The sequence below is a fragment of the Dendrobium catenatum genome, unplaced genomic scaffold (assembly GCF_001605985.2).
Source record: "Dendrobium catenatum unplaced genomic scaffold, ASM160598v2 fragScaff_scaffold_1593, whole genome shotgun sequence".
NCBI lineage: Eukaryota > Viridiplantae > Streptophyta > Magnoliopsida > Asparagales > Orchidaceae > Dendrobium > Dendrobium catenatum.
In genome coordinates, this window is record NW_021320055.1 from 958,725 (window position 1) to 986,550 (window position 27,826).

Here is a 27,826-nt window from a genome sequence, read left to right on the forward strand (position 1 = left end):
CTTTCGCACATGCACAGGCCCCACCTCTGTTGCGCTACATGCATGCATGTGCATATGCACCACACAAACACCCGCGTTCCACATCCGCATCGTGCAGCTCACGCACACACCCCAAATCCCAAAACCTGGGCTCGCATCCTCACCAGTACTTGCGCTCACGCACGCAACTTGAGCTAGTGCCTCACCCTCACCCACTCGGGTCGCACACCTCGTACCTGCTTTAGCCCCCTGGACTATACCCTCGCTATCCTATTGCATGCTCACAATCTGGGTTAGTGGATCGGGTCTGGTCGGGTCAACTCGGTAACCCTATGGGTCGGGTCTGGGTCTGAATTATTGACTTATTTGTCTAATTGGGTCAAGTTCAGGTTGAACTAGTTAAAGGCGAGTCAGTTAAAGGTTCGACTTGAATACCCATTTTGACACCCGGACTATGATTGTGAGAATTATATGTCGCTTATATTAGTATACACCATAAACTTATTCATAAATTCAATGTTAGACTGGGGTTAGGGTATAAGTCAGCCGTGTCAACTCGCATGGCGGGCGGCTCGAACTAGCTTGTACGTCATACAAGCTCGAGCTCTAGCTTAACCTGGCTCGGATCATACACTTGTCGAGCCACTCGTTTAAATTAATATTTATTTTAAAATTAATTTTAAAATAATATAATAAAATATATACTAATATTATTAATTATTATAATATTATTTGAGTCAAGCTCAAAGTTGTCAAATGAGCTCGAGTAGTTAAACTTGAGCAATAAAAAAGATTAAATATATTTATTAATAACAGAAAATTTATCGACAAATTGACTTATTTTTGTATATTGGACTCAATAAATAAATAAATAATTTAGCTCGCTTACACATTTTATCTTCTTCAAAAAATCTTCCGAAACATTAATATTCACCCAAAGCTTAATTAATATATAAACATTATGCAATAATAAAACAATAGAATCTGATAATAATTAACTCTAATTAAGGACAAAAACAATAATTAATAAAATGGTTGTAATTTTTATTTACCACCTCCAACTTTTGTTTATTACAAACACGATAAGATCACATTGTGCTCGTTTCAGAAATAATAATTAAAGCTTCTTTCATGTTTGGAAAAGACATAGTGCTGCATTCATGAAAAGAAGAGAGCACCAAAGTATTTCAAACGTTAGCTATGTGAAGCTCCTCTCTTATATCTATATTTAAATTACTATAATATAACTTTTAACCTGAAAAATTAATGTAATTAGTCATAAATTTTATATATTTGTAAACAAAAAAAAAGCCATTTCATGCAAAAATAAGTTGCCTCACACACCTATGATGGCTTATTAAGAGTCTGTTTATGAAGAAATTATTCAATGCGTAGACCGAACGCATAACTTCGTCCGGAGACCAACCAGAATACGCTACGTCAACAATATTGAGCAGTACTAAGCCGTGGTATAAAGTGAATGGGTGATATGACGCATTCCGGTTGGTTTTCTGACGGCGTTCGGCGTCCGCACAAAATAATTAATCCCATTTATGATAGATTTCTAACTGCTTTGCCATTCAGATAACAACCATAATTTCGTTTGGCTACTGTTTTCCTATTGCTTTTTCACCAAGTTTTAATTTTTTTTTTTTGTGATATAAAATTGCTTTTCGCAATGAGGTAGTTAAGTTACTTTCTCCATCATAACTTCACAACCCACTGTATAAACGCTACAGTCGTCCCAAACAGATCATAACAATGAACCATGACCTTCTCGTTAAGAGTCAACTATGAACCCTAAAGTCAAGACTTCATTACACATAAGTAGGTATATTAAATCATCAATTATAAAAAAAAAAAACTTTATAAGAACAAATTTAAGATATCCAACTTTAACTTCCCTTTCCTGTAAAACTTTGTAAGAACAAATTATGCCCACTCCATGATCAATAATTAAAGCTTCCTATAGCCTTATAAAGCAAAAACCTTATACTGTATCCTTCCATGGAAAGAAGAGCACGCTAAGGCTTCATTTGAGACAGCTTTCTTTCTGCTTCTTAAAGCAGCTTTATAGTAAAAAAAATTAATTTTTATACTGAAAAGTAGTTTTAAGAAGCAGTAAGAAAGCCGCTCCAAACAAAATCTAAATCTTTACAAAATTCAAACTTCACATTCATATATAAGTGAGAAAATACATTAAAATATAACAGCTAACCTACCAAAAGCTTATTTTTACAAGGAATCACACCTTATGATTCAAAGAGGGCCTTAATGAGAAAAGCATGAGAGCTAAAGCTTCCAGCTTTATCTTTTCTTCTTTCTTCTTTTCTTCTTTTTTCATCAGTTTTCTCATAGCAATGAACATATAGCAGCAGGCAAGAGCCTCACTTAGAAGCACAAAAATCTATCACTTTGCCTCTATAACAGCATGCACAGTATTATTATAACTTCACATCATTTTGTCTGCTAACTCTTCAATTTTCTTCCTTCTTCCATATCTATCAGAGGATGCCAAAATAGAGCTTGGAATAATTACAGTCAAAGCAAAGGTGTGTGGCTTTCATGCTTGGTGATGTAATCACACAATCAAAAGTGTGGCTTCAATGATTGTTAAGGGGGGAGGAAGAGTGGACTTAGGGTTGGATTGATATGATTTTAATCATGATTTGCTTTTTTTTTAAATCATATTTTGATTTTTGCACGAATTTTAAAGAAATTTTTTTTTGAAACTTGCTGAGTTCTTGCATCATGATTTTAAGGATTTGTAATTTTATTTCTTACAATATGATATCAGTACACAAGAACAATAATGTTGTATGAAGTAAGCCTAGTTTTATTTGGTGTAGGATTTATTATATTTTTCTTTTTGGTTAGTTTGTTTAGGGTTTGTGTGAAAATTGTGCTATGAAATTGTATAAATTGATTGTTCATTTTCTTTATCATTTGATGGCTATAGAGAACATATTTATGAAATATGGTGGCTTTATTAGAACAATAGAAAAAGTAGAGGTGTCAATATTTGACACGACTAGAAAATCTGGCTTGAATTTGACCCGAAAATTTCAAATTAGGGTCAACCCGGACCCGAAATGGGTCGGATTCGGATTGAACAATTCGACCTGTTTCAAAAATCGGGTTGGGTTGACCCATTGACCCAAAATTGATCAAATTTTTTACCCAAAAACTCGTTTTGGGCTCGAAAACCCGTTTTGACCAGAAAACCCGAGATTGACCCGTTTTAACCCAAAAAAATGATATTGACCCATTTTTTGACCCGAAAACTAGCAATTTTTTCATGGCCCGGGTCATTCGGGTCGTGTCAGGTTCGGGTCCAAAAAAACAACCTGTTTGTAAAAATGGGTTAGGTTCAAGTTGACCTAAATAGTGTCAGGTCAGTTTTCGGGTTCGACCAAACCCGACCCATGACCCGAAATTGACACCTCTAAGAAAAACCAAAATACGTCATAAAACTCAATGACCTAATAGTACAATGCTCCTAAGGGTGTAAACGAGTCGAGTATCTGCCTAATCGAGCTATCTTGAATTTAGAAACATAAAATACTATTTTTCTTCCCACATCCTCATACAAAATTAAATTTAAAAACCCAAAATCTTCCTAAAATCAAAGCATCTTGAAATCATTTCCAAACAAAATGAGTATACAAACCTCAAGAACCATAGATCCATAAGATGACATCACCAATGTACCTTAGGGGGAGCATGAGTGACCAAAGTAAGATCATTGCACCACTCACGCTGATACTTACAATAAGAACATGAATAAAAAGTAGGTGACCATGCCTGTAAATCAGCTGCCCTTTTGCCCTTTTTTTTCTTTCCAAATTGATATGTAAACAACATACATAAGGAAGCCATGTGGATATGCCTACCCTATACAAGGGCATGTATTATTATAATGTGTGGGGTATACCCTACATCATTCATTTCTCCCACGCCTCTCCAGTTTCCATCTATGGAGTTACAGAAGCAGGTTCTGCTAAGTTATGGGAGGATTAAGTAAGTTATACATCTCCCATGGCGTGCAATGGCCTGCTTCTTCTGATATGATTGTGCTGTGTAAGAAGAATCAAAGGGAAGGGAATTGGTTTCCTTTCTGAGAGTGAAGAGGGAAGATGTAGAGAGAATTCAGATCAAGATTTTATGATATAAATATGTTTGGTTTGTGCTTTGAAGGACTTAGAAGGGATGCTCATGAATTTCAATATGTTTTTTATGCTGAAGAAGTTACACCACGCGAAAAACGCAGGTTACCGGCGACCAAGATCAACAGGAAAATGTCAAAAATCCGTCGGAAATTAACATTTCCGGCGGATTTCCTACGAAAATTCCACCAAAATTATTTCCTCCAAAAATTCCAGCGAAATTATTTCCGCCAGAAATGAGTTGTTTTCATGTAATGTTAATATATGATTGAATTTATATAGAAAAAAGAAAATAAATGAATTATTGTAACTCACATGTCATCTTATCATGATTCTCATCAATTAAATAAGAAAAACAAAAAAATTTAATTTATTTTCATTCAATCAAATAAGTGTCTAAAAACAAAGTATCATTTGATTCTTTTCATCATTTTCGTTCCCATTTTCTTATCTTTTTGTTGTTTCAGGTTCTTCAGATCAAAACAAAGTTTCAATTGATTTTGGATCATCTTTGAAGCTGAAGATCGAGAAAACAATGAAAAATCATTTGAAAAAAAAAACTATAATTTGACAAACATTTTCATCTCTGAAGAATTTCAGAAAAAAAAAAGTTGTTGAAATCAAAACTGGACAAAAATATGTCCCCAAAAAAAAAAAACTGGACAAAAATAGAAAACAGGCAATCAAACTCTGCAATAAGCTTTCTTCTGTGATTTTTTTTTTCTTTTTCTTTGATAAATGCTTGAACTTTGAACGAAAGCTGGCATTCTCTTATTAAGATACAAAAACATACAAAATCAATATCACACGCATTCTTTCTAAAATCTGCTTTTAAAGCAAAAATGGCAGCTTTGCAGGAGATTGTATTACTGTAGTGAGGCAAAAAAAAAAAAAAGATTAAGATATTATATATTTTACTCTGATCTTCAAAGTAAGTTCTGAGAGAATTCATATGAATAATTCAAGTTTAAAAAAATTAAGAGAAATAGATCCTTTTAGTTTAGAAAGAGTTAAAATCGTATAGTTTTCTTCAAAGGAAAAAGACACTACTACAGTTGAAAACTTCTGCTGCATATCTTGCAATATCTGCTGTACAGATTTGTATGTTTGTATACACTGATGCTGTAAAAGATATTGAAGAACTGTTAGAGGATAATTTGATTCAATCAAGTGGCATATCATGTTTAGTTATAACTTTGCTTGATTTGGTTTGGATTCAAACTATGCTTCGAATTTTTGTGTTTGTCTGGAGGCCGGATGTAGCTCTATGTCCGAAGGTGAATCAGGTCAACGTTACACATCGAAGGGGTGACGTGATACATTTTGATCGGTCTACGGATGACGTTCAACCTCCGCACAAAATAATTATTTTTATTTTTATTTTTTGTGTCGGGGGTATGGGGCAGTTAGCCCAAATAAGTTAAATTCACAAACATTATATACGTAAGACAAAATCAAAGACCTCTTAATTGATAACCAAAGATCACAACCGACAGACTTCAAAACTCCTAACAAATCTCATTAGAGCTCCAAAAAGCCTCTCTGCTCTCTCCTCCCTCTCTCTACAACAGCCCTCTTTCTGTTCAATAAATTTGACTCATTTAGATGTATAAGCATACAATTTTTTAAGATGTTTCGTCCTCCTTAATGTCTCAGCTTTCAATTACACTAAGTGTTTGATTTAAGCTTATTCGGACTCATATTGCTTCACTTTCCATGTCAATGGATACAAATGTATCTTTAAAACATTCAAATTAATTTCAAATTATAAATCTCTTCAAAATCTCTCAATTGCAAATACTTTATTTTTAAATAATAAATAATAAAAATTATTATTATTATTATTATCTAAAACAGAATATATTGAGTGTAATTTAAGTAATAATAGACATAATGAGGGGATTGTGACTTTGGGCGATCAAGTCATTAATAAGAGTACATGTTTTAGATATCTTGGATCTATTGTTCAGAGTGATGGTGAAATAGATGGGGATATTATCAGCAGAATTCAAGTTGGATGGTTGAAGTGGAGGAAGGCATCGGGCTTGTTGTGTGATAGAAAAGTATCCCTCAAACTTAAGGGAAAATTCTATAAGATGGTAGTGCGTCCTGCAATGCTTTATGGTGATGAATGTTGGCCACTAAAAGATAAGCATAATACTAAGTTAAATGTGACAAAGATGAGGATGCTCAGGTGGATGAGTGGCTTTACCCTTAGAGATAGGATACGAAATGAGCATATACGGGAAAAGGTTGGAGTAGCTCTAGTAAAAGATAAGATTAGAGAGAGTCGCCTTATATGGTTTGGTCACATAAAACGGCGGCCTTCCAATGACCCAGTTAGGATAGTAGAGATATTAGATTTGACTTATTTTAAGAAAGATAGAGGCAGGCCTAAAAAGACTTGATTAGAAAATATTAGGAATGACCTTTTTTTATTAGATTTAAATAAGAATTTGACCTTTAATAGGACACAATAGAAAAAAGGGATTCATGTAGCCGACCCCACGTAGTGGAATAAAGGCTTGATGTTATTGTTATTGTATTATTATCTAAAACCCTAAGAAATCATGGAATCTATATGAAGAAACAACCAATTCATCAATAAACCTAACGTTGAAATAAAGCAAAAAGGGAACACTGCCCTTTGCAAGTAGTTAGGTTAGCTCTTTGCCCATTAAAAGTTGAACATTCACAACCATAACTTGCACGTCAATGGTCCAAATCCCCTAACACGCCTAAGAGAATAAGGCCCATCAACAATTTAGCCCTTTTCGAGCTATTTCAAATTTTTTGAATTTATTTTAAGATAAATATATTATAATTCATTTATATATTTCATCATCTGAAAATGAATTTAAAGCCTTCAAATTTCATAGTATTTTTTAGAGAGGACATTCATAGCACAAACTTTAAAGAAATAAAAATTAAATGGAAATTTTAAAAATAGGACTTTTAAAGAACATTAAAATAATTTTAAGAAAATAATGTAAAAATATTCGGCAACAAATTATAACGTGTACCATATAAAAATTATTGTATCATTTTGATTTCGTGTAATACAAATTCTTTATATGTAGAATTAATATGAAAATAAATTTTAAGATCATATTAATATAATTGGTCATTAAAAGAGAAGCATAATACTAAATTAAGTGTGACAGAGATGAGGATGCTCAAATGGATAAGTGGCTTTACCCTTAGAGATAAGATACAAAATGAGCATATACCTGAAAAGGTTGGAATAGCTCCAGTAGAAGATAAGATTAGAGAGAGTCACCTTAAATAATTTGGTCACATAAAACAGCGGCCTTCCGATAACCCGGTTAGGAGAGTAAAGGTATTAAATTTGACTTATGTTAAGAAGATAGGTGAAGACCTAAAAAGACTTGGTTAGAAATATTAAGAATGACCTTTCTTTATTAGATTTAAACGAAAATTTGACTTTTAATAGGACACAATGGAGAAAAAGTATTCATATAGTCGACCCCACGTAGTGGGATAAAGGCTTGATGTTGTTCTTGTTGTTGTTATTAATATAATTTAGTTTAAAATATCCTAATTTCCTGAGTAAGTAATGCACAACTAAACTAAAAAATTCTTGAGTATTAGATCCATCACTAGATAATTCAACATGATTTCAATATGAGAAATTTGACTTTGCATATCTTCCTAACTTCATTTGGAATGGCTTTCTCCCCATTTCCTAAAGCTACTTTCTCATGCAAAAATTTTAGTTTATGTACTAAAAAAAATTATTTTAAGAAACAATAAGAAAGCCGCACAAAACAAAGCCTAAAATTTATTAATAAATATCATTTTATATAGCAAGTACCTTTTAAAATTGTTTTTGAACTAAAATAGCTCAAAAATTCGTATGAAATCTAAGAATAATATCAAAAGTTAAAAAGCCTTAAATTTTATTCAATTGAAGGTTCAAATACCCCTATCTTACATAGTAAGACAAAGTTTAGGACAAAAGCAAAGCATAATAAATAAAGCTATCACAAACAAAACTTAAATCATAACAATAGAAAATTAATGATCCCCTTCAAGTAAATAAACACATCGACCGAATAAGAATTCACAGAAAACTAAAACGACCAGCAGATAAGGTTAGATAACAACAATGAACAATCAATATAAAACAACAACAACATCAAGCCTTTATCCCACTATATGGCATCATCTACATGAATTGTTTTTCTTCATTATGTCCGATTAAAAATCAAATTCTCATTTAAATCTAATAAAAAAGATCATTTCTAATATTTTCTGAGTCCTTTAGTTCTACCTCTACCTTTTCTAACATAAACCAAATCTAATACATCTACTTCTCTAACAGGATCATCAGATGACCACCGCTTTATATGACCATACCATCTAAGGCGACTCGCACTAATCTTATCCTCCATAAAAACTACTCCAACCTTTTCATGTACATGCCAATTTCGTATGTCTCTAAGAATAAAGCCACTCATCCACCTCACCATCCTCAACCCTACAATACTTAATATTATACTTCTTTTTTAATGGTCAACATTCTGCACCATAAAATATTGCAGGTCTCACCACGATCTTATAGAATTTTCCATTAAGGAATCCAAAATATGCAATAATCTTAACATTTTGAATAAATTAAGGGCACAAGAGTTCTCAAAGAAAATTAAAATTGTAGGAAACCAATCCAGTTCTCTGGATTCTAAACTTCCAACCAAAAAAAAAACCATTTCCATCTTTAAACTGATAGTAAAGCAAAGAATGGAAATGAAACAATATATAAAAGATGCAGGGCAGGGGCTTGAAACAAAAGCTTGTACTCATTTTTTAATGGTCAAGTCTATTAATATAAACTAATCAACCAACGATAATCAACAACTGCAGCAAATTTAATCCATCAAAATAAATGTATATTCCAAGTACAGAAACAAGTATCAAATGTTTCAAGCACAACATACATGCAATCCTTTTCAAACAGAATCAAAAGAAAGCTTGGTTTGGGGCACGAGAAATTATTATGTGCGGACGCCAAACGCAGCTCTATATCCGGAGACCAATCAGAATGAGCCACGTCAGCAATACTGAGCGCAGTACTGAGCAGTGGGGCGTGGCTCGTTCTGATTGGTCTTAGGCAGGCGTTCAGAGTCCGCACAGAATAATTTCTCTTGGGGCACAGGAACAAAAATAGCATAGAGAACAAGATAGATTCACTAGCGTTTTAGCTCACAGCAATCTCTTGCCACAGCTCAACACAGTTATATCAAATATATTATATTGATTCAAAAGTTCAGCAATAAATAAGACATAGTTAACAATGTAGAAATGAGGATGTTAATAATGATGTTTGACAACTTTAAGAGAATAAATCGAGAAATAACTATATTAAAAAAATTGGTGAGCAAAGCATCTAAATAGATTGGCAAACTAAGTTATACAATTTGGGCACATAGACCAAATGATAAAAGATTCACCAACAGAGAAAATAAAATTAACGAGAGAATAGACAAGAGAAGGGACAAGTCGAATGTATCATGGATAAAAGGTAAACAAAACCGACAACATAAGCTTCTTCTACAGTCAGAAAAACTTCAAGCAAATCTACAAGCTCGAAATGAACTGAAGTGATTAATTCTACATGCATCCATAAACTATTTGGTTCCATAAATTACACTTAATCCAAAGTAAATTTTGATGCAATTTGTGAACTTCAAAACAATCAAATATTTGAACCAAAAAAAACTTCAGCAAATTATTTTAGAAGGTCGAACTCATACAAATTTATGCATATTTATAAGTCAAAAGTGATCAGCTCAAGGAAGACGAACATTTTACCTAAAAAATGATAGCATATAGTCACAATTTTCGGATGGCCCTAACTGTAATCTCTAACCATTCTGAGAATCATTGTGAATCCCAAATAAGTCAAATTGAAAAGCAATCTACATTATTGGATTGCTCACAAAGAGAGCAGCAATTCAATATCAATATCAGTTCTTGCATGATCATTCTATTGCTTTATTGAGCACCGGCACTTGCCCACATGTTACCTAGGAGGGGTAATCAAACTGTCCCGAGGGAATGCATAATCATTTTCTAATCAAATGAGGGTATAAATGGAGCAGCCATTACTAATAAGAACAAGAAATATTCCAGTATATTTTTGGATAAAATTCAAAATGCCTCCACCCCTTGAAATCTAAAAATACCTCCCATTCTTACTCATTTTTCCACATTTTAAATTCTTTTAACTATTGAATAAAAAGAAATTATGGAGCTCTGATTGTCTCTAAAAGTCTAGATAGCCTCAATGGCGTTATAATCGTCCATGCCTCACCACTTCTGTCATTTGTCACCTACAGATTATAGTTGAATTTCTTGAATTTAAATAAATCCTTGACCACCCCCACCCCCCCAAAGGGCGGCAAATACAGAGATGGGGGCAGCTAAAGCATTGGAGGTTATTTTGAATTTGGTTTATTTTATGATGATTTTTGTTAGGAAGATATATATTTAAAGAGGATGAGATGTTATTTAGGGCAGGCATGCATGATTATTGTTCTCTCTTGGAATTCTCTTTGTGGTTTTGGGCTCTAGATTCATTAGAGATTGGAAGAGAACGATCCTCCTCTCGAATTGAAATCAATTGTATATTTGCTTGTTCTTGATTTTGATTTGATTCATATAATACAATCTACTGTTTTTGGATTGTTTTCATTGGAGATCCTGAAGTTCACTCGCTGTTTTCACCAATTATTGTTAGGTTTGCTCGCGAACTCAAGTATTTCCCATTAGGGTTACTTGCGAACTCAAGTATTTCCAATCAAACACACCCTCATTTGATGTTTGAGGCTTACGATCATCCATCCTTTGTCATCCATCACCATCTAATGCCCATTGTCACTTGATAGTGGACTCTCATTCAGCATTATCAACAGACATGATATTTCTAGATATTAATAACTCATCATCCATTGTCCTACATCACCTGACACCAATCATTGACTATCATTCAACACTCACACTTCATCATTCAACACCCATCATCATGTAACACCAATTATTATTGCAAGACAAGTAACCTACTTTGACACTTGCCATTGCTTGGCGTTCAACTCTTATTGTTTAATGTTCACCTTAATCTTGCACTCATTATAACTAGCATCTACAATGCCTCACAATCGCATATCTGCTATCCTTGCGTCTAATTCATGTTGTCTACTTCCCAAAATCTAACATCCTCCATAATATAATGCTTGTTGTTGCCTAACATTTGATGCATGACATTGACTAACACCATACTCCTCGTGAGCTCGAACTCTTAATTGTTTTATGCTAGTAATAGTATGCATGTCATTATTTGAAATTGACGCCTAATGCCCACCACCTACCATCAATCATCGGATGTCGCCTTCATTTGTCGATACTTGTCACTCCCGCTCCTTTAATCTGTTGGTGTCGGCCATCACCATTGTCTGACATTTAACATCCCACATTACCCAACACCAACCATCACCAAACCATAAATATTTATGGTTACATCCCTCCTTTCCATAAATAAGGCAATATAGTTCCATTTAACAACCCAAGAAGTTGAGTTCGCTAACGGTTTGATTTAAATCAAACTTTCTTGAAAGAAGGTATGGATTGATCACCGATCAAGGGATGCCTACATTCACTTAAGAATACGATGGACTAGTCAATTTGATTAGGAGGGAATTAAGAAGTTTTCTAACCAATGGGGGCTTTTTAGGAAGGTTCTTAATAAAAGGGGAATTATTTAAGAAAGATTTAATTATAATTGGGAGAGAAGTATTTAGGACAAGAGATCTAATTTTAATTCAAATGTGAGAGGGAATTATTAAGGTAAAGAGGGCTGATTTGGAGGGGATTAATTAGAAAATATTTCCTAATTGAACATAGCAAATTTTGGGGCTGATTTGGAGGGGATTAATTAAGAAGTATTTATGGATTGAAGATGGCATATTTGGGGGTTGATTTGGAGGGCATTAATTAGGAACTGTTTCCAAATTGAAGAGGTTTGATTTGGGAGAGAAATAATTAAGAAACTAAGGAAAATTTGGGAGGGAATTGGGGGAGGGCTGTTTGGGCATTTGTTGTTTATTTTTTTATTTATGTGATTTTCCTAGGGTTATGGGAGGTGTTGTTGGCTGAATTTAGACTGTTCTTAGGGTGTTTGTGCTCTAGCTAATGGCTAGAGGTTTGGGAGAACCGGATCTTCCTTTCCAATTGAAGATCCACTTGTATCTTGTCTTTCTTTCATAAAACTTTCAATAAAAAAAATGTTCTTGTGTTCTATTCATGGTTTTCTTGTCATTAGTTTTCTGAAATTGTTGAAATCAGATTTCAACCAAGATTTTTCCTAAATTTTTGCAAGCACTTCCTATCATAATCAAAATTTTTGGAAAGGAGGGATGGATTGGTCGCTGATTATAGCAACCCAAGAAGTTAAATCCATGTTAATTACATTCCTTTCCATATTGTGGCAACCTAACCATCCAACATTCACTTTACCAAGAAGTTGAGTTCAACAATCATGCTCATCTTGTATTCATTGATTGTGCATTTAAGAAACTCACATAAGAATTTGTTGCTTGCACGTGGGAGTTAATATTGGATAGAACACAAAATTTTGATTTGGACCAACCATGTAAGTTTTGGGATGGGTTTAAGTCATCTTAAATGACTTTAAAAAAAATCGAGTCTAATTTGTGTTATTATGGATCAAGTTTGGGTCAACCCTAAAAATTGATTTAATTGTTTATTCTTTTCTTAATGAAAAATTCATACAACATTAAAACTTTTCATTGACTTGTCATTTCCAAATCAAATAATAACCTCCATTACAAGGTAGGGTTGAAACTAACCTATCACAACTTCAATTTGTTGTGTCGAGTCGTTTTAGATTTGGGTTTCATCAAGTTGGATTCGGGTTAAAATTTTTAACAAGTTTAATAAATGAGTCAAGTCAACTATATTTGTGTCGAGTCAGTTTCGAGTAGGACTCAAACCGAACCCATGAGATCAAAATGACACCCCTAATTACACCAAAGAGAATGTAATTAGCATGGATATAAACTTAAAGCAAATCATTCTTGGTTTCTTAAAGAACAAGTGGTATTTTTATTCTATTAAAGAAACCATGGTCAAATAAGAAATGATCATGACTCTCCAATATTAGAGACAATTCCATCCAATATTAGAGACAATTCCATGTACATGTTTTAGGCTTCGTTTGGGATAGCTCTCTAACTACTTAGCTTTTCAAACCGCAATCACAATTTTTATTTTGCCACTATATATATATTAGGAAGCTATTTTCTACAAAAAAATTTAAAAATTACTTCTCTGCAACAGCTTTACAAAACAATAAGAAAACCATACCAAATAAAGCCTTAATTTATTTAGAAAAGCGCTTTTCACACCAATTTGGTGAAGTTACTCTTGAAGTAAATCCTAGTAGAAACCTAATGGTGTCTCATGACTCTCATCAAATATTGGAAAAAGGTCTATTTAAAGCTTATGCTTGCTATAAAAATAAACTCCCAAGTTATTAAATTAGCCTCATTTCTAACTATAGCCCTCGAGTCATTTCATTAATTCCTAAATACTCATTTAGTTTCAACAACCAATTGATCATTGGGTCTTGGAACTAGTTCAAAAACATCATTTCTACTAAATTGATTTAATTATTTTAAGAATGCTATCATCCAATATTCATCTTATTATGCTTCTTTTAATCCTATATAAAGGCAATGTGGTTAATTTTCTTCCTCAAAAAGTTAAGTTCAAAAAACATATAAATAATCTCCTAAAATTCTTTCTTAAGATGACTCCAAGACCACATCTATTGTCTAATGCCTAGGAAGATCATTACTATTATAATTATTATTATATGCCATAAGTTCTTTTTTTCAAATTTATGTTATATCAGCATCATCAATATTTACTCTTTAAATCTTATGCATGCTACCAAGGTAAACCCCTTAGATAATAACTTGATTTAATTATAATTATAGACTGCTCATCATTTTCTTTGGTCTTAAAGTCTCGTTTAATTCCAATAATCAATTGGTCATTTGTCTTCAAACTAGTTTCAAAACATCATTTTTAATAAATTAACTTAACTCTTCTTACATCAACATTCATCTTACAATGATTTTTTTATGTTCTAATTCTGCTTATTGTATAATGGAAATGTGATTCATTTTATTCTTCAAAAAGTTCCTAGTTCTAACACATTATCAAGCATCTCAATCGATTCATTCTTAAGGCACACCCTAAAGTACATTAATTAACTAGGATGTTTATTATCATTACTATCATCATCATCAATTGTCTCCTTAAGATCAAGCATAACAATCTTTTTCACATTAACATGATCAACATTAATTTTTCTTATAATAAAATCTACAATCATCAAACATAGCATCTATAAATCATAGAAAAATTTCATCCTAAAGTTTAAATTTCTGCAAGCCCTCCTACGGAAAAATAACCAAAAGAATATAGTTCTATTTGACTTGAATCAAACTTTCTAAGATGATTATTCTCATTATTCAATACATAGCATACAACAACAAAATTAAGTCTTTATCCCACTACATGGTGTCGATTGCATGAATTTTTTTCTCCATTAGAGTCATATTAAGAGTCTATTTCTCATTTAAATCTAATTAAAAAATGTCATTTCTATACTATATAACCAAGTCTTTTTAGATCTACATCTACCTTTCTTAACATAGGCCGAATCTAATACATCTAATCTACCAACCGGGTCATCAAAAGGCCAACACTAAAGTACATTAGGCTTTCAAGCCTCTAAAAGCTCACAAGAAGGTTCTCTTAAGGATCTACCAAATATTAACCAAATTTACGACAAAATATGCAATATTCAAGGCCTCAACAAAAAAAGTATATTCATACATGATAAGATTAACTTCAAAGAGCTTAGATGATAACAAGTGTCACACATTTCTACATCCACATGGTACATCTTATGATCACCATATCATATGATTTTAAATTTGAATTTAAATGAATTTAAAGCTATCACATCATACATGTTGTTACTTCTACATTTTAATATGAAATGGCACAATTTATAATTCAAAAAGAATAACAATTTCATAAAATATTTAAATATCGCAACATGTATGTGATTAATTTCAAAGTTAACTACAACATGACAACTTTGAAATTAGTAGTACAACTATTTGCTAAACAAATACCGTAGCATCACCTATGTCATTACTTATGCATTTGAATTCAAATTTTGAATTTAAATATACAAATACTAATTTATGTATGTCAACTGTTTGATTTGAGGACTACTCATATTTGATATATGATAGTAACACAAATTTAGATTTATTAATATCTTAATTCTAATTTACTTGCTAAATATTTAATTACTTGAAACCAAACCAAGCCATGCCCAAGTCGCATGCTAGTAGATTTGTAGTAGTAGAGTAAAAAAGGATTAACATCTTAACTTTCTACAAAAATACAACACACACAGATAAAAAAGGTTGCAAAAGCCACCAAATTGTTACATAGAAAACTAGAAAAATGTCAAGACCATAGGGTTTGTGGCCCAGTTGAAATTATTTTAATAGTATTTATCAACAATTATATATGATTTGTTCTTTGTAATTAGGGAGGTGGACATAGATTGTATAAAATGAACTCCATAGTGGATGTTGGAAGAGAAATGTGGCATAGTAGTTGTCTTCAAAAAAGTATTTGAAGTCATATTGGCTTAAATTTGAAGACCATAGACCAAGATGTAAAGCATAAACCTTGATGTTGATGTCGGGAATCAAAGCTGGCGTAGATGGCATGCATAAGCCTTATAAGCACTACTGTGTGCCAGCACTATTTGCAATTGCGAGCAACAAAGTCAATGAGCGTCAATGTAATCAGGTGACAATAATCAAGATACCATAGAGTGGTTATAGTGATTAGGAGATCATAATCGGGTGATGTTGGTTTAAGAGATTGATAAATGTCGGAGGATCATCACAGAGCGATGGTGATCAAAGAACTGCTGTCCCACAAGGTGGTCTGATGACCGCGATGGTCTGAGGGCGATAATTTAATGGTAGTGGTCCAAAGATGATTGAGCTCTAGGATTCTTCAGACCTAAAAAATCTCTTAGATCTCCAACCTAAACTTCTGATAAATGGGGCCCAAATTAATTTTTCAAAAAAATTTCCTCTTTTTTTTTCATCTAGGCTTGGGACCGGCATTTACAATTTTAAAAACTTAGAAAGCAAGAAACTAGTCATTGTTTCGACAAAGAAGCATTTTATCAAACACCAAGAGAGCGCGGGAATGAACAATTCAATTTCTGACCAAGACAAACAAAAAAGGCTGGATTTTGATTTTTGAGCTCTATATTAATCACCGACAAAACTTTTAGCAACAATAACAACAAATAATATCAAAGAACTACTGGTTGTTTCTCCAAAGAAGCCATAAGAAAACCATGACAACTGAGAAAGCAAGGGTAAAAAACCAAATTATATTTCTGTTTTATAAAAAAAATATCAAACTATGAAAAAACTAATGATTGTTTATGCAAGGAAGCAAGCCATGAAACACCAGAAAGGAGTAACGACCAAAGCAAACATGGACTAGAAGAATGAAATCACCATGAGAAAGGATTAACGACCAAATACATGTGAAAGGATCTTCCTCACATATGACAACATTAGTAAATAATTGCTACGTAGCTTGCACTTATAGTTGAGATGAAGCAATTACGAATTATCTAGCAATGATTCATTGACATGCTCGAATATATCATAAGCATCTAAAAATAGCTCATCCACCGGGCCAAGAACAATAATAGCATGCGAATCTTACCTCTCATGATCGGTCGAGCAAAGCAAACGAACTAAAAATGTTTTTTCCTCATAGACGTCAGAGCGTGTTCTAGCGGAGCAGGTAAACTGCGAACAAACCTTCCTCACAGAAGAAGTATGCGAATATGCGATCGAGCGGAGGAGGCAAATCATGAGAAGGCCAATTGCGATAGAAAATAAAAATTAGGGTTGTCGCTTGCCAAAATATACAACTGCACCGAGCGCGAAGCAAGTCTTTCCAATTTTCAGAGAAGACCACCCCCCCCCCCTTCCCAAATTTAACCTTGTGTGTGATGTTAACTTCAAATTTAATTTACAATTAATTAATATTCTAATTTTAATTTGTTCAATTAAATGTTTAATCAACATTCAAATATCCAAAAAAAAAAAAAGTTTAAGCAATCAGTGGTTCCAAACCTACAAAAATAACAAACAATCCATCCCCCCCCCCCTCCCATCTAACCTTGTGTGTGTGATGTTAACTTCAATTTTTATTTACAATTAATTAATATTCTAATTTTAATTTGTTCAATTAAATGATTAATCAACATTCAAATATCGAAAAAAAAAAAAAGATTAAGCAATCAGTGGTTCCAAACCTACAAAAATAACAAACAATCCATTTACAAAAAAAAAATTAACATATCAATAGGTTACACCACTGCAATCAACTTAAAAGAAATATACAACCCTTAAATAAATGAAAAATGCACAATAGAAAAGTGAACAATCACAAAAAGTAAAATAAGTTCAAACTTCACACCCAAAATTCAAGTCTATAGATCAATAATAAGAACTTAGATTGTTTAGTTCAGGCTTATTTAACATTAAGCTTCTTTTTCCTTCCAAATGCAATATTGAGCCAAGTCCTAAACCATAGTAAGCTAAGCCTAGCTTTTCTTGTGTAGGAGAGAAACCAAGTAAGAAGAGCAAACCTCCAACCTAACTTAAGCATGCTTAGCTTAACCCCCTACTCATTCCTCCTCCCATTTTTTCACTAACTTTCATCAAATTATCTATTTGACTAAATTTACTGATTTAGCATTTACATTCACTTAGTTTAAATTCACTTGACTTGCATAAATCCACAACCAAATAGGCTCCGACTCTCTAAAGAACAAAAAGTAAAGAATGTTAGTAAAGCATCAAAAAGAAAGAAGAAAAAAAATGCCAAATGTAAGGGCTAGAAAAAAAAAACTTGTGCTCATTCATTCATGTTTAATAATATGCATCCAACCCTAAATGATAAAGATTATGCCTTATTATCTTTAAAGCTAGCAGCTTACTTGATCATATTTACCCATAAAAAAATACAAACGCTACCCACGTCAACTAGGGGGCATTGTCAGATGCAAAAGTTCCATAAGAGAAACACCTTCCCTATCAAATAAAAATATTAGCAGAGCATTAACAGACATGGTAGAAAATAATAAATCAACCAACCTAATCAACTAATGAAGCTCAACTTACTCCATCAAAATCCATATATATTCTTATGAAGCACATTACAAAATCCAAGCGCAAAATAAGTATCACTTGTTTAAAGCACAATAAATGTGCCATCCTTTTCAACCAAAATATAAGAGTAATTACGGCATCAGACAGAGCTACCTAAATCAAGCCACATCAAAAGAAAATGAATCCATATCCACGACCCTACAGGCCATCAAAAGAAAGCTTCAAAACAAAATAAGTGCAGTTCATAGATAGAACATCCCAGATCATAAAACAGTAAGATTGGCCTGAGGGACAGTAACCAAAATAGCATAGAGGGCAAGAAAGATTCACTAGCGTTTTGGCGCAGGGCACTCCCTTGCGAAATGCCCAACCTCACCGCAGTTATAGCATTCTCCAGCACTGCCGCCGCCGCCGACGCCTCCGCCGCCACCGCCTCCATACCTCCCACCACCTCCACCTCCATACCTCCCACCACCTCCACCACTGCTGTTGTAGCAGTCTCGAGCCATGTGACCCGACTCACCACAGTTGTAGCAAGAACCAGCTCCGCCACCGCCACCGCCACCACTGCTATAGCCACCGCCGCCGCTGCTTCCGTATCCACCTCCGTAGCCGCCGCCGCCACCCCCGCTCCTATACCCTCCTCCTCCTCCTCCTCCCCTTCCACCGCCCCCACCTCCATTAAACCCATAACTGCCACCACCACCACCACCATACCTCCCACCGCCTCTACCTCCACCGCCTCCGTATCCATCCCTACGCCCGCCGCCACCGCCGCCACCGCCGCCACCAGCGTTTCCTCCTACGACATAATCCCCGCCGGGCCCCGTGACATCGACGGCCTTTGTCCGGCCATCTTCTCCTTCAGAGATCGCAAACTCCACAGCTTCGCCGTCGGCAAGGCTCCGATAGCCCTCCGCTTTGATAGATGACTGGTGGACGAAAAGGTCCTCACCGCCATCATCCGGAGTGATGAAGCCGAAGCCCTTAGATTCGTTGAACCACTTCACCGTCCCCTTAGACCGACCAGTGTCCTGCGCCATGTTTCCCCCGAAGTGATAGGAGAAGCGAAGAGAGGGAAACCCTAACCCTAGAAGCCCCAAAGAAGCAGAGGCACACACTCGGCGACGCTACTCCCTATGCCGCTGTCGCATGCGCGGATTTTATAGGCAGGGAAGGTTAAGGGCTCGATTCGGCGGCCACGTCGGTGGGAGCTGGATCGGACGGCTATGGTCGCTTAGGGTTTGGGGGATGGATATGAATATTTAGTGGTGAATTTTTCTTTGGGGAATATTTTATTTGGTGTGAGTGGTTCGATTTCTGGAGCATATGATCGCTTTATTGATTGGAATTCGAATAAAATTTAAGTCATAATTCTCCTTTAGGTTTTTTTTACCCCCTTTGGAGTATTTTATAAGGAAATAAAATATCTTATTATATATATATATATATATATAATGTTATCAATATTATAAATATTTTTTAAAACTAATCATATATTAGCAATATTAATTATAAAAAATATAATCTTATTATAAAAACTTTTTAAAAAAATAAAAATAAGAAAACAGTAGCAAAATATAATTACAATTTGATCTGAAAATCAAAATAGTAAAAAAAATTGTCATAAATAGACTTTTAAGCTCATTTAAAAATATATTCTTATGATTGTTGTGGTGTCATGTGGAGCGTTCATCCTTAGAGTGAAGCACCCGCGAGACCAGATATCAATGCAAGTTAATATCAGGGGAGTGAGGTCAAGACGTCGATGCAAATTTGGTATATGAGAGGTGTTGATGTTGTTTGAGTGAGAGGAGGAGGTCATTGTGAGATGTTTGTTGAGAAGCGAGGGCAATTGCAATATCCTCGAGCATGATTGGTATATAGTGCATAAGTTGGGTTGGGAATTTTGAAATATGGTTGATTGGTTGGAGATGGTTAGTTGAATTAAAAATATATGCAATGCTCAAAAAATAATTACAAAAATTTTGAAATAGAAGTTTCCCAAAATTAAACTCAGAATGATAAAGGATTATCCATAATTTAGAAAGAAAAATATATTATATGTTTAGGACAAACATCCCCTTCTTTACCTGGAGACCATCCAAAGGGGTGAAATCCCAAATTCGGCATGCGACCTTAGGTGAGGCAACTATTCAGTATAGTTAGTAAAAAATCGCAAGAACGCCCCTAGCCATCATTAAGGGTAATAATGACAATTGCATATCATACAAAGTAAAGTAGCCGTGGTTCAATAAGTTCAATCAACATTGTTGATTTCTAAAAGAATATTTCATCACCATCATACACGTGTAAAGCACATCCACTTTCTCTTAGGACACTCACATGCATATATCCTTTTATCCTTTTTTTTGTGATGAGGAACCCCTCCGCTTAGGAGGAGTAAACCTCGGTTGACCTAGTAAGCAACCCGCACCAATTTACTCGGGCCAATACTTAAGGCTGTCACGGCCGCCCATGGGATTCGAGCCCGGGACCTAGGCTTTGCCCAGCTGAGCTCCCCCCACATGAGCTAAGTCGTGGTGGGTATTATCTTTTATATTTATAAGGAAATATTAAGCTGTAAGATAGGAAATATTCTAATAAAAAGAACTGCTTCCCTATATAGACTAGTCACTTGTTTACTTTCTCCTCTTCCAAGAAACTTCATTCTTCAAGCTTTCATTTATACGTTTACTTGTAGCTATTTGTGGTATCATAGCTTGCTCATGCCTAACAGCAACCAGTTGTAGTTATGCACCAGTCCGCAACATCTCAAATAGGCAACCAACCTATTGAAATCCCAACTTCTAATAAGCAAATACCCTCCTCTCTCAAATTTATTATTTCAAATATCATACACAATGTCCCAACCCAACTCTCCAACGACAACTACCCCATATGGCGCTCTCAAATACTCAATCTCTTTCGTGCAAATGGCTTCGTCCAATACCTGGATGGTACTCTTGTATCCCCTAATCGCTTACACATCGGAGCAAATGGTCACTTCAAACCCAACCTCACCTACAACAAGTGGTTACTTATCAACCAACTTACTATCCTCATATTTAGAAATTCTTTTTCTCTCATTACATTATTTATTAGGAGAATTGAGGGCCGACCCTAATTACATCAACTTTAGAAAATAATTACAATATTAAAAAGTACAAATATGAGGATAATTAGCAGAAAAAAATATTCAATGCTCAAAAAATAGTTTCAAATTTTTTGAAAAAGAAGGTTCTCAAAATTAAACTCAAAATGATAAAGGATTACCTAGAATTTTGGAAGAAGAGTGTATCCTACGATTAGAATAGGCATCCCCTTCTTTGCTTAGAGACCATCCAAAGGGGTAGAATACTGAATTCAACATAAGACCTTAGGTGAGGCAATTATTCAATATAGTTAGCAAAAAAATGTAAGAACTACCCTAGCCATCCCTGAGGGTCTGTTTGAGACTGTGTAGCTTTTTATAAAAATTGTTGTAAATTTGTTATCGAAAAAGTACAATTTTTAGAGCTATTGAAGAAAGTAGCTACCTAGAATAAAAATTTCCTATAAGTAAAAAAATAACAATGGTCAAATAGGAACTATGGTTACGATCTAAAAAGCAAAGCAATAAGAAAGCTATCTCAAATAAAGCTTAAATTGGATGCTTAATATTATAAAATTTTATCCATTTCCAAATTTTGTAATTGATTGCTTATTTGATTTTGATGCAAACGAATAAAAAACAAGTTATTACTATAATTTATATTTTATCATTCCTCCCCCCCCCTAATATAGTATATAGTGCAGCAAATAGATAGAAAATCTATTCTTTTTTATGGTAGACAACTTGTGTTTCATCTCAAAGGTACAACCAAACAATTCCATCAAGTTGGATCTCATCAAAAAGATGGTAGCTTAGGGGAGAATTGTACATATAACATTATAGGTGAAATCTAAAGAAACTGTATATTACATTATTTTTACGCTATATCAGTAAGCCTTGAGCAATATACATTGAATAAAGAAAATGGTTCTCTTATATATTTCTTTTGTAAAGTAAAGCTTATAAAGGCTAAGGAAAAAAAAATCTATAATGTGTGTGCAGAACATGTGTTTTTTCTTTACATGTGTATGGTGGATGTTCCTTATGTAGCATAATCATGTGATATAGAATGGCTTGTGTTGCTCTATGAGTAGGGATGAGTGGAACTAATTATTAGCCCCCTTAAATGCAAGTTTGGTACAAAGTTGATGAAGTCTATGAATCAAAAGAACTTTCATAAGTATGTTTGTTAGTTGAACCTGGGAAGGGGTTGCTGAAATGTGGATGTGGTGAGCTTGTACTTGTTCTCGAACGAAGTGGTAGTCAATATCTATATGTTTGGTTCTGGCGTGAAATAATGGATTATTGGCAAGGGCAATGGCAGAGTTGTTGTCATAGTAAAGTGTCATTGGTTGTACATATGGTATATGGAAGCCTTTGTAACTAGATGATGTCTGCAGCAGCTGCAGTGAGAGCTCTATATTCTGCCTCTATTGAAGATCAAGCCATAATTAGTTATTTCTTAACAGTTCATGAGATGAGAGTATAGCCCAAAAATGAGCAGTGACCTGTGGTAGATCAACGAGTAGATGGGTCACTCGCCTAGTCTGAATTAGATTATGAATGTAGTTTGAGCGGGCCAATGCTGATAGGTAGTTCATATGTTGTTGAGCCCTTGATATACTGATGTAGGTGTTTAAGTAGTTGAGATTGTTTTGGTAGAGGATTATGCATGTGTTGGCATAGCTGATTTACTACATATGCTATATTTAGTTGAGTTATGGTTAGGTATTAAAGAGAACTAGTGAGAAGATGATATAGTTAAGGAGAAAAAAATGGTCCTATGGGTGTGGAAGTGGGTTGTTATTTGGTGGTTATGGGATTAGACAAAGGTTTTCAGGACAAGAATCCTACTTTATTGAGTATAGATAATGCATAGTTTTTTTTTGGATAGAAATAGGAGATGTAATTGATGATGAATTTGGATTCCAAGAAACTTGGAGTAGTAGCCCAGACGTTTCATTGAGAAGGTAAAGTTAATGTTTTGGATAATATGTTTTTTTTTTTTTTGGAGGATAGATGTAGTTGAGCAGAATATCATCTATATATAGATGATAAGATAAATGGATTGTCCATGGGAACTGGAGATGAAGAGTGAAGAATCATCTATGCTTTAATGAAAGCCAACAGATATTAGGTGAGTGGAAAATGTGTGAAACCATTGGTGAGATGCATGTTTGAGACCATATATAGCTTTCTCGAGAAGGAATACAAAATTTGGAAATAGTGGGTCTTTAAAGCCTTTAGATTGGGATATGTAGATGGTTTCATAAAGGAGACCATGAAGGAAGGCATTGGATACATCTAGTTGATGTTGGGTCATTATTTGTTATGGGCAAGAGTAAGCAAAACTTTGATAGATGACATTTTTTGGCAACTGAACTAAATGTTTCACTTTAGTTTAAGTCATATTGTTGATAATTTTCTTGAAAAATAATACGAGTTTTGTATCTCTGAATAAAGCCATTGGGATAAAATTTAAGTTCGTAGGTCCACCAACAACCAAGAGGTTTAAATGAGGATGATTGTGAAACCCCTTAAGTAACTCTTAAATATTGAGGAACCTTTTGGTGTAATGGTTGAAATTTTATTAAAAAACTCTGCATTTAAGCATGCTCATCATGGAGCAATTTTAGAATGGGTGACCTACTAAGAAGTTACACTAATATGATAAAATAATGAGACTCTTAAGTCAAAGTGAATAATATCTCAAAAGTTAAGAGTTTGGATTATTATAAATGGTATCATAGCATAGTATTATGCCATACAAAACAAAGTGTAATGCCATGAGAGCCATCTCTTTAATCATGTATGGGACAAAGTGCTACATAACAGGAACCACCACTTAAACTTATAGATGCCACCTCTAGAATCCTATATGTCTGGTGGATGATTCTGAGATAAAGATACTGATGAGGACGTCATTTACTTAAGTGAGGGAGATTGTGAAACCCTTTAAGTAAAAGAATATAAACTCTTAAATATTTTGGTGTAATGATTGTAATTTTACTAAGAAACTTCATAGGTAAGCATGCTCATCCTGGAGTAATACTGGGATGGGTGGCCTATGGGGAAGTTACACCAAAAAGATAAAACAGTGAGGCTCTTAAGTCAAAGCAAATAATATCTCAAAAGTTAAGAGTTTGAGTTGTTGCAATAGTTTTGGTACAAGTGTCTACGTGTCCTTTTATGCAAAGCTTTGAATTTGATTGTCATGGCATTTTCCCATTGAGGATGAGTAATTGCTTCTGAAAATGTGTTGGATTTGATTGGTTGGTTTGTGGATGAGAAGATATTGAGGAGTTGATGTAGTTTTAAATTACATGTTTGAACCCTTGTGATCTTTGGCTAATGAGGAGCAATGTTGACATTAGTATTTGTGGAAGGAGAGGATTTTGATTGGTTTAATGAGATGTTGGTGAGAGGGGTTTAAGTGGTGGAGGTAGTTATGTATTATTGTGGTAAGCAAGTACATAGTGTTTGACAGGAAGAACTGAAGAAGTTGTGTGATGAGTTTGAAATGGAATATATCAGAGTAAGCAGATATGGGTTAGGCATAGTAGGACTAGAAACTTTGAGTTACAGAGGTTGTAGAAATGGAAATATGGATACATCAAACTAAACATGACGATATATGATTATTTTGATAGTAGACTGATCAAAACATTTGTAACATTTGTGTTGTTTGAATAGCCTAGGAAGATGCAAAAAGTAAATATGGATTGTAGTTTATGGCTTATGTAGGGAGGAAACCCTGGAAAGTGCGCACATCAAAAGATATGAAGGTGATTGTAGGAGGGTGCATAATTAAAGAGTAGTTGATATGAAGATTTATTATTTATGATAGAAGATGTCATACAGTTGATTAGGTAAACTATTGTGAGGGATGCATCTAGCCATATGTTATATGGAAGGTGTCGTTGAGTAAGGTTCGTGTGGTTTCAAGAATCTGATGGTGCTTGCGTTCAACGAGGCCAATTTGTTCAAAGGTGTATCGGCAGCTTGTTTAGTGGAGAATGTCATGGGTTTGAAGGGATGATGTAAGGGAGTGGTTAAGGAATTTAATACCACAATCTATACAAATGCATTTGATTTGAGAGGATAATTGCTTCTCAATTAGTTGTTTGATGTTAGTAAAAATATTTATAACTTCTAATTTTTCCCTCATGGGAAACAACCATACATAAGGAGAGAAGTCATCAATAAGCACTAAGTAATATTTATAACCATGAGATTATAACAATGGGGAAGGACCCCATACATCAAAATGTAAGAGAGCGAGAGGAGTATATTTGTGATTATTAGACGACACGAAAGAAAATTTGTGGCTCTTAGAGTCCATACAAGAAAATTAGGAAGATAATTGAGCTTTAATGTGGAGTTATGGATTATATCAGGATATGATTGTTGTGGTGCCATGTGTAGCCCGCGAGGCCAAGATATCAATGCAAGTGAAGATCGGGGGAGTGAGGCCAAGACGTCGATGCAAATTTGGTATATGAGAGGTGTTGATGTTGTTTGAGTGAGAGGAGGATATCATTGTGATATGTTTTGTTGAGAAGCGAGGGAAATTGCGATATCCTCGAGCATGATTGTTATATAGTGCATAAGCTGGGTTATGGGAATTTTGCAAATCTGGTTGATTCATTGGAGATGTTGATCTCTTCACTCATGAGAAGATAATAGAAGTTATCAAGACTTATGGAGTTTAGTTGGGTGTGAATGGAGGTTTTGAATGACTTATATTACGACGACAGATCATTAAGGTTATATAAAATGATATCTTCAAGATCAACCTTGAAGCCAATAGCTTATATGTGATTAACAAGAGTTTTAGTCTCTATAAGAAATTGGGTCATGGAAGATATTTTCATGGTTATGTTATGGAGCTCATTTAGTTGTATAACAAAAGATCTGTTTGATGCCTAAAGAAGACGCTCTAATGTGAGCCAAATTTCACAGCAGGAGTTAAGATTGTGGACATATGAAAGAATGAATGGAGAGATGGTTTAGCATAGTGCAACTGACATATTCTGATCGATGAGAAGCAATTGTCGATGAGCTGGATTGATGTCGGTGGTGGAGTATGGGTTGGAGAAGGTGGTTGCCGGTATTGGGGATGAGCCATAGAGAAATTTGGAGAAGCCATTTGTCGAAGAGCTTAAGAACTTGAGATTTTCATATGAATATGTGTTATTTGAAAGTTGTGTGGGTACTATAATTTTGATGTTAGATATAACAAATTTCAAGGAGGAAGGGATGAGAGTTTCGAAGAAAGAAGTGAGCAATTTATTGTCTTACAGCTATGAAGTAGCTAACTATTTCATGCTGAAGATATATGTACCGTGAGGTATATCATCTCTGATATCATAAAAAAACTGTAGAATACATTGCTTTTACACTATATCAGTAAGCCTTGAGCAATATACATTGGATAAAGAAAATGGTTCTCCCATATATTTTCTGTATAAACGAAAGAAAATAAAGGCTAAGAAAAAATATATTGTAATGTGTGTGTAGAACATGTTCTTTTGCTTTACAGGTGTATGGTGAATGTTCCTTAGATAGTTATAATCATGTGATGTAGAATGGCTTGTACTGCTCCATGAGCAAGGATGAGTGGCAATCACTATTAAAATCACACTAAAAAAATAGGTGATCAACAGTTTCAGTATACTCATAATAGAAATTGCAACAAGCACTTGCATTAATGTAACTGTAGATCAAATTATCTGTAGTTTTAAGAATCCCAACTAAAGCCAACCAAGACAAACAAGAAAATTGAAGGGCAAAATTTTGGTGCCATGCTAATAGACATGCTCAACTTCAGCATAAAAGGATTTGATGAATGCTTTAAATCAAGGCTTATCCAATCTATTCTAGCTCAAATAAATAACATGCTCGTAAGATATGCCTAGTCGACTTATAACCTCGCAGATCTTAGTTGAAATGGATGGGTGGAGGTTCCAATTGCCATCATCAATAATTGCAGATATAAGAGCATTTAGGGGCAATGAAGGTTCTAATATGGTTGGATAGAGTATCTTGTGTAAAGATTAATATTTGCACTATAGGTCTCAAAACAAAGAGAAAGATATGTTATCAGTTAAATTAAAAGTAAAGTTATTCTTAATCGTTTTATGCAGTTTTCCTTAATTTTTTTCAAAAAATGGAGGCTTAAGAAGTGGCAGGATTTTAGACAAAGATGCTTCTTATTGCACCATCGGGCAAGAAAGAACCAT

At 34.3% G+C, this 27,826-nt stretch overlaps 1 protein-coding gene across 1 annotated transcript; it reads right to left on the reverse strand.

Annotated features, from left to right (window-relative positions):
- Positions 1 to 18,498: 18,498 nt before the first annotated feature.
- Positions 18,499 to 19,641, reverse strand: LOC110104334 (glycine-rich protein 2). Its single transcript, XM_028700774.1, has one exon. It carries the CDS (start codon positions 19,531 to 19,533, stop codon positions 18,820 to 18,822), a length of 714 nt encoding a protein of 237 aa, XP_028556607.1. The 5' UTR covers positions 19,534 to 19,641; the 3' UTR covers positions 18,499 to 18,819.
- Positions 19,642 to 27,826: the final 8,185 nt, after the last annotated feature.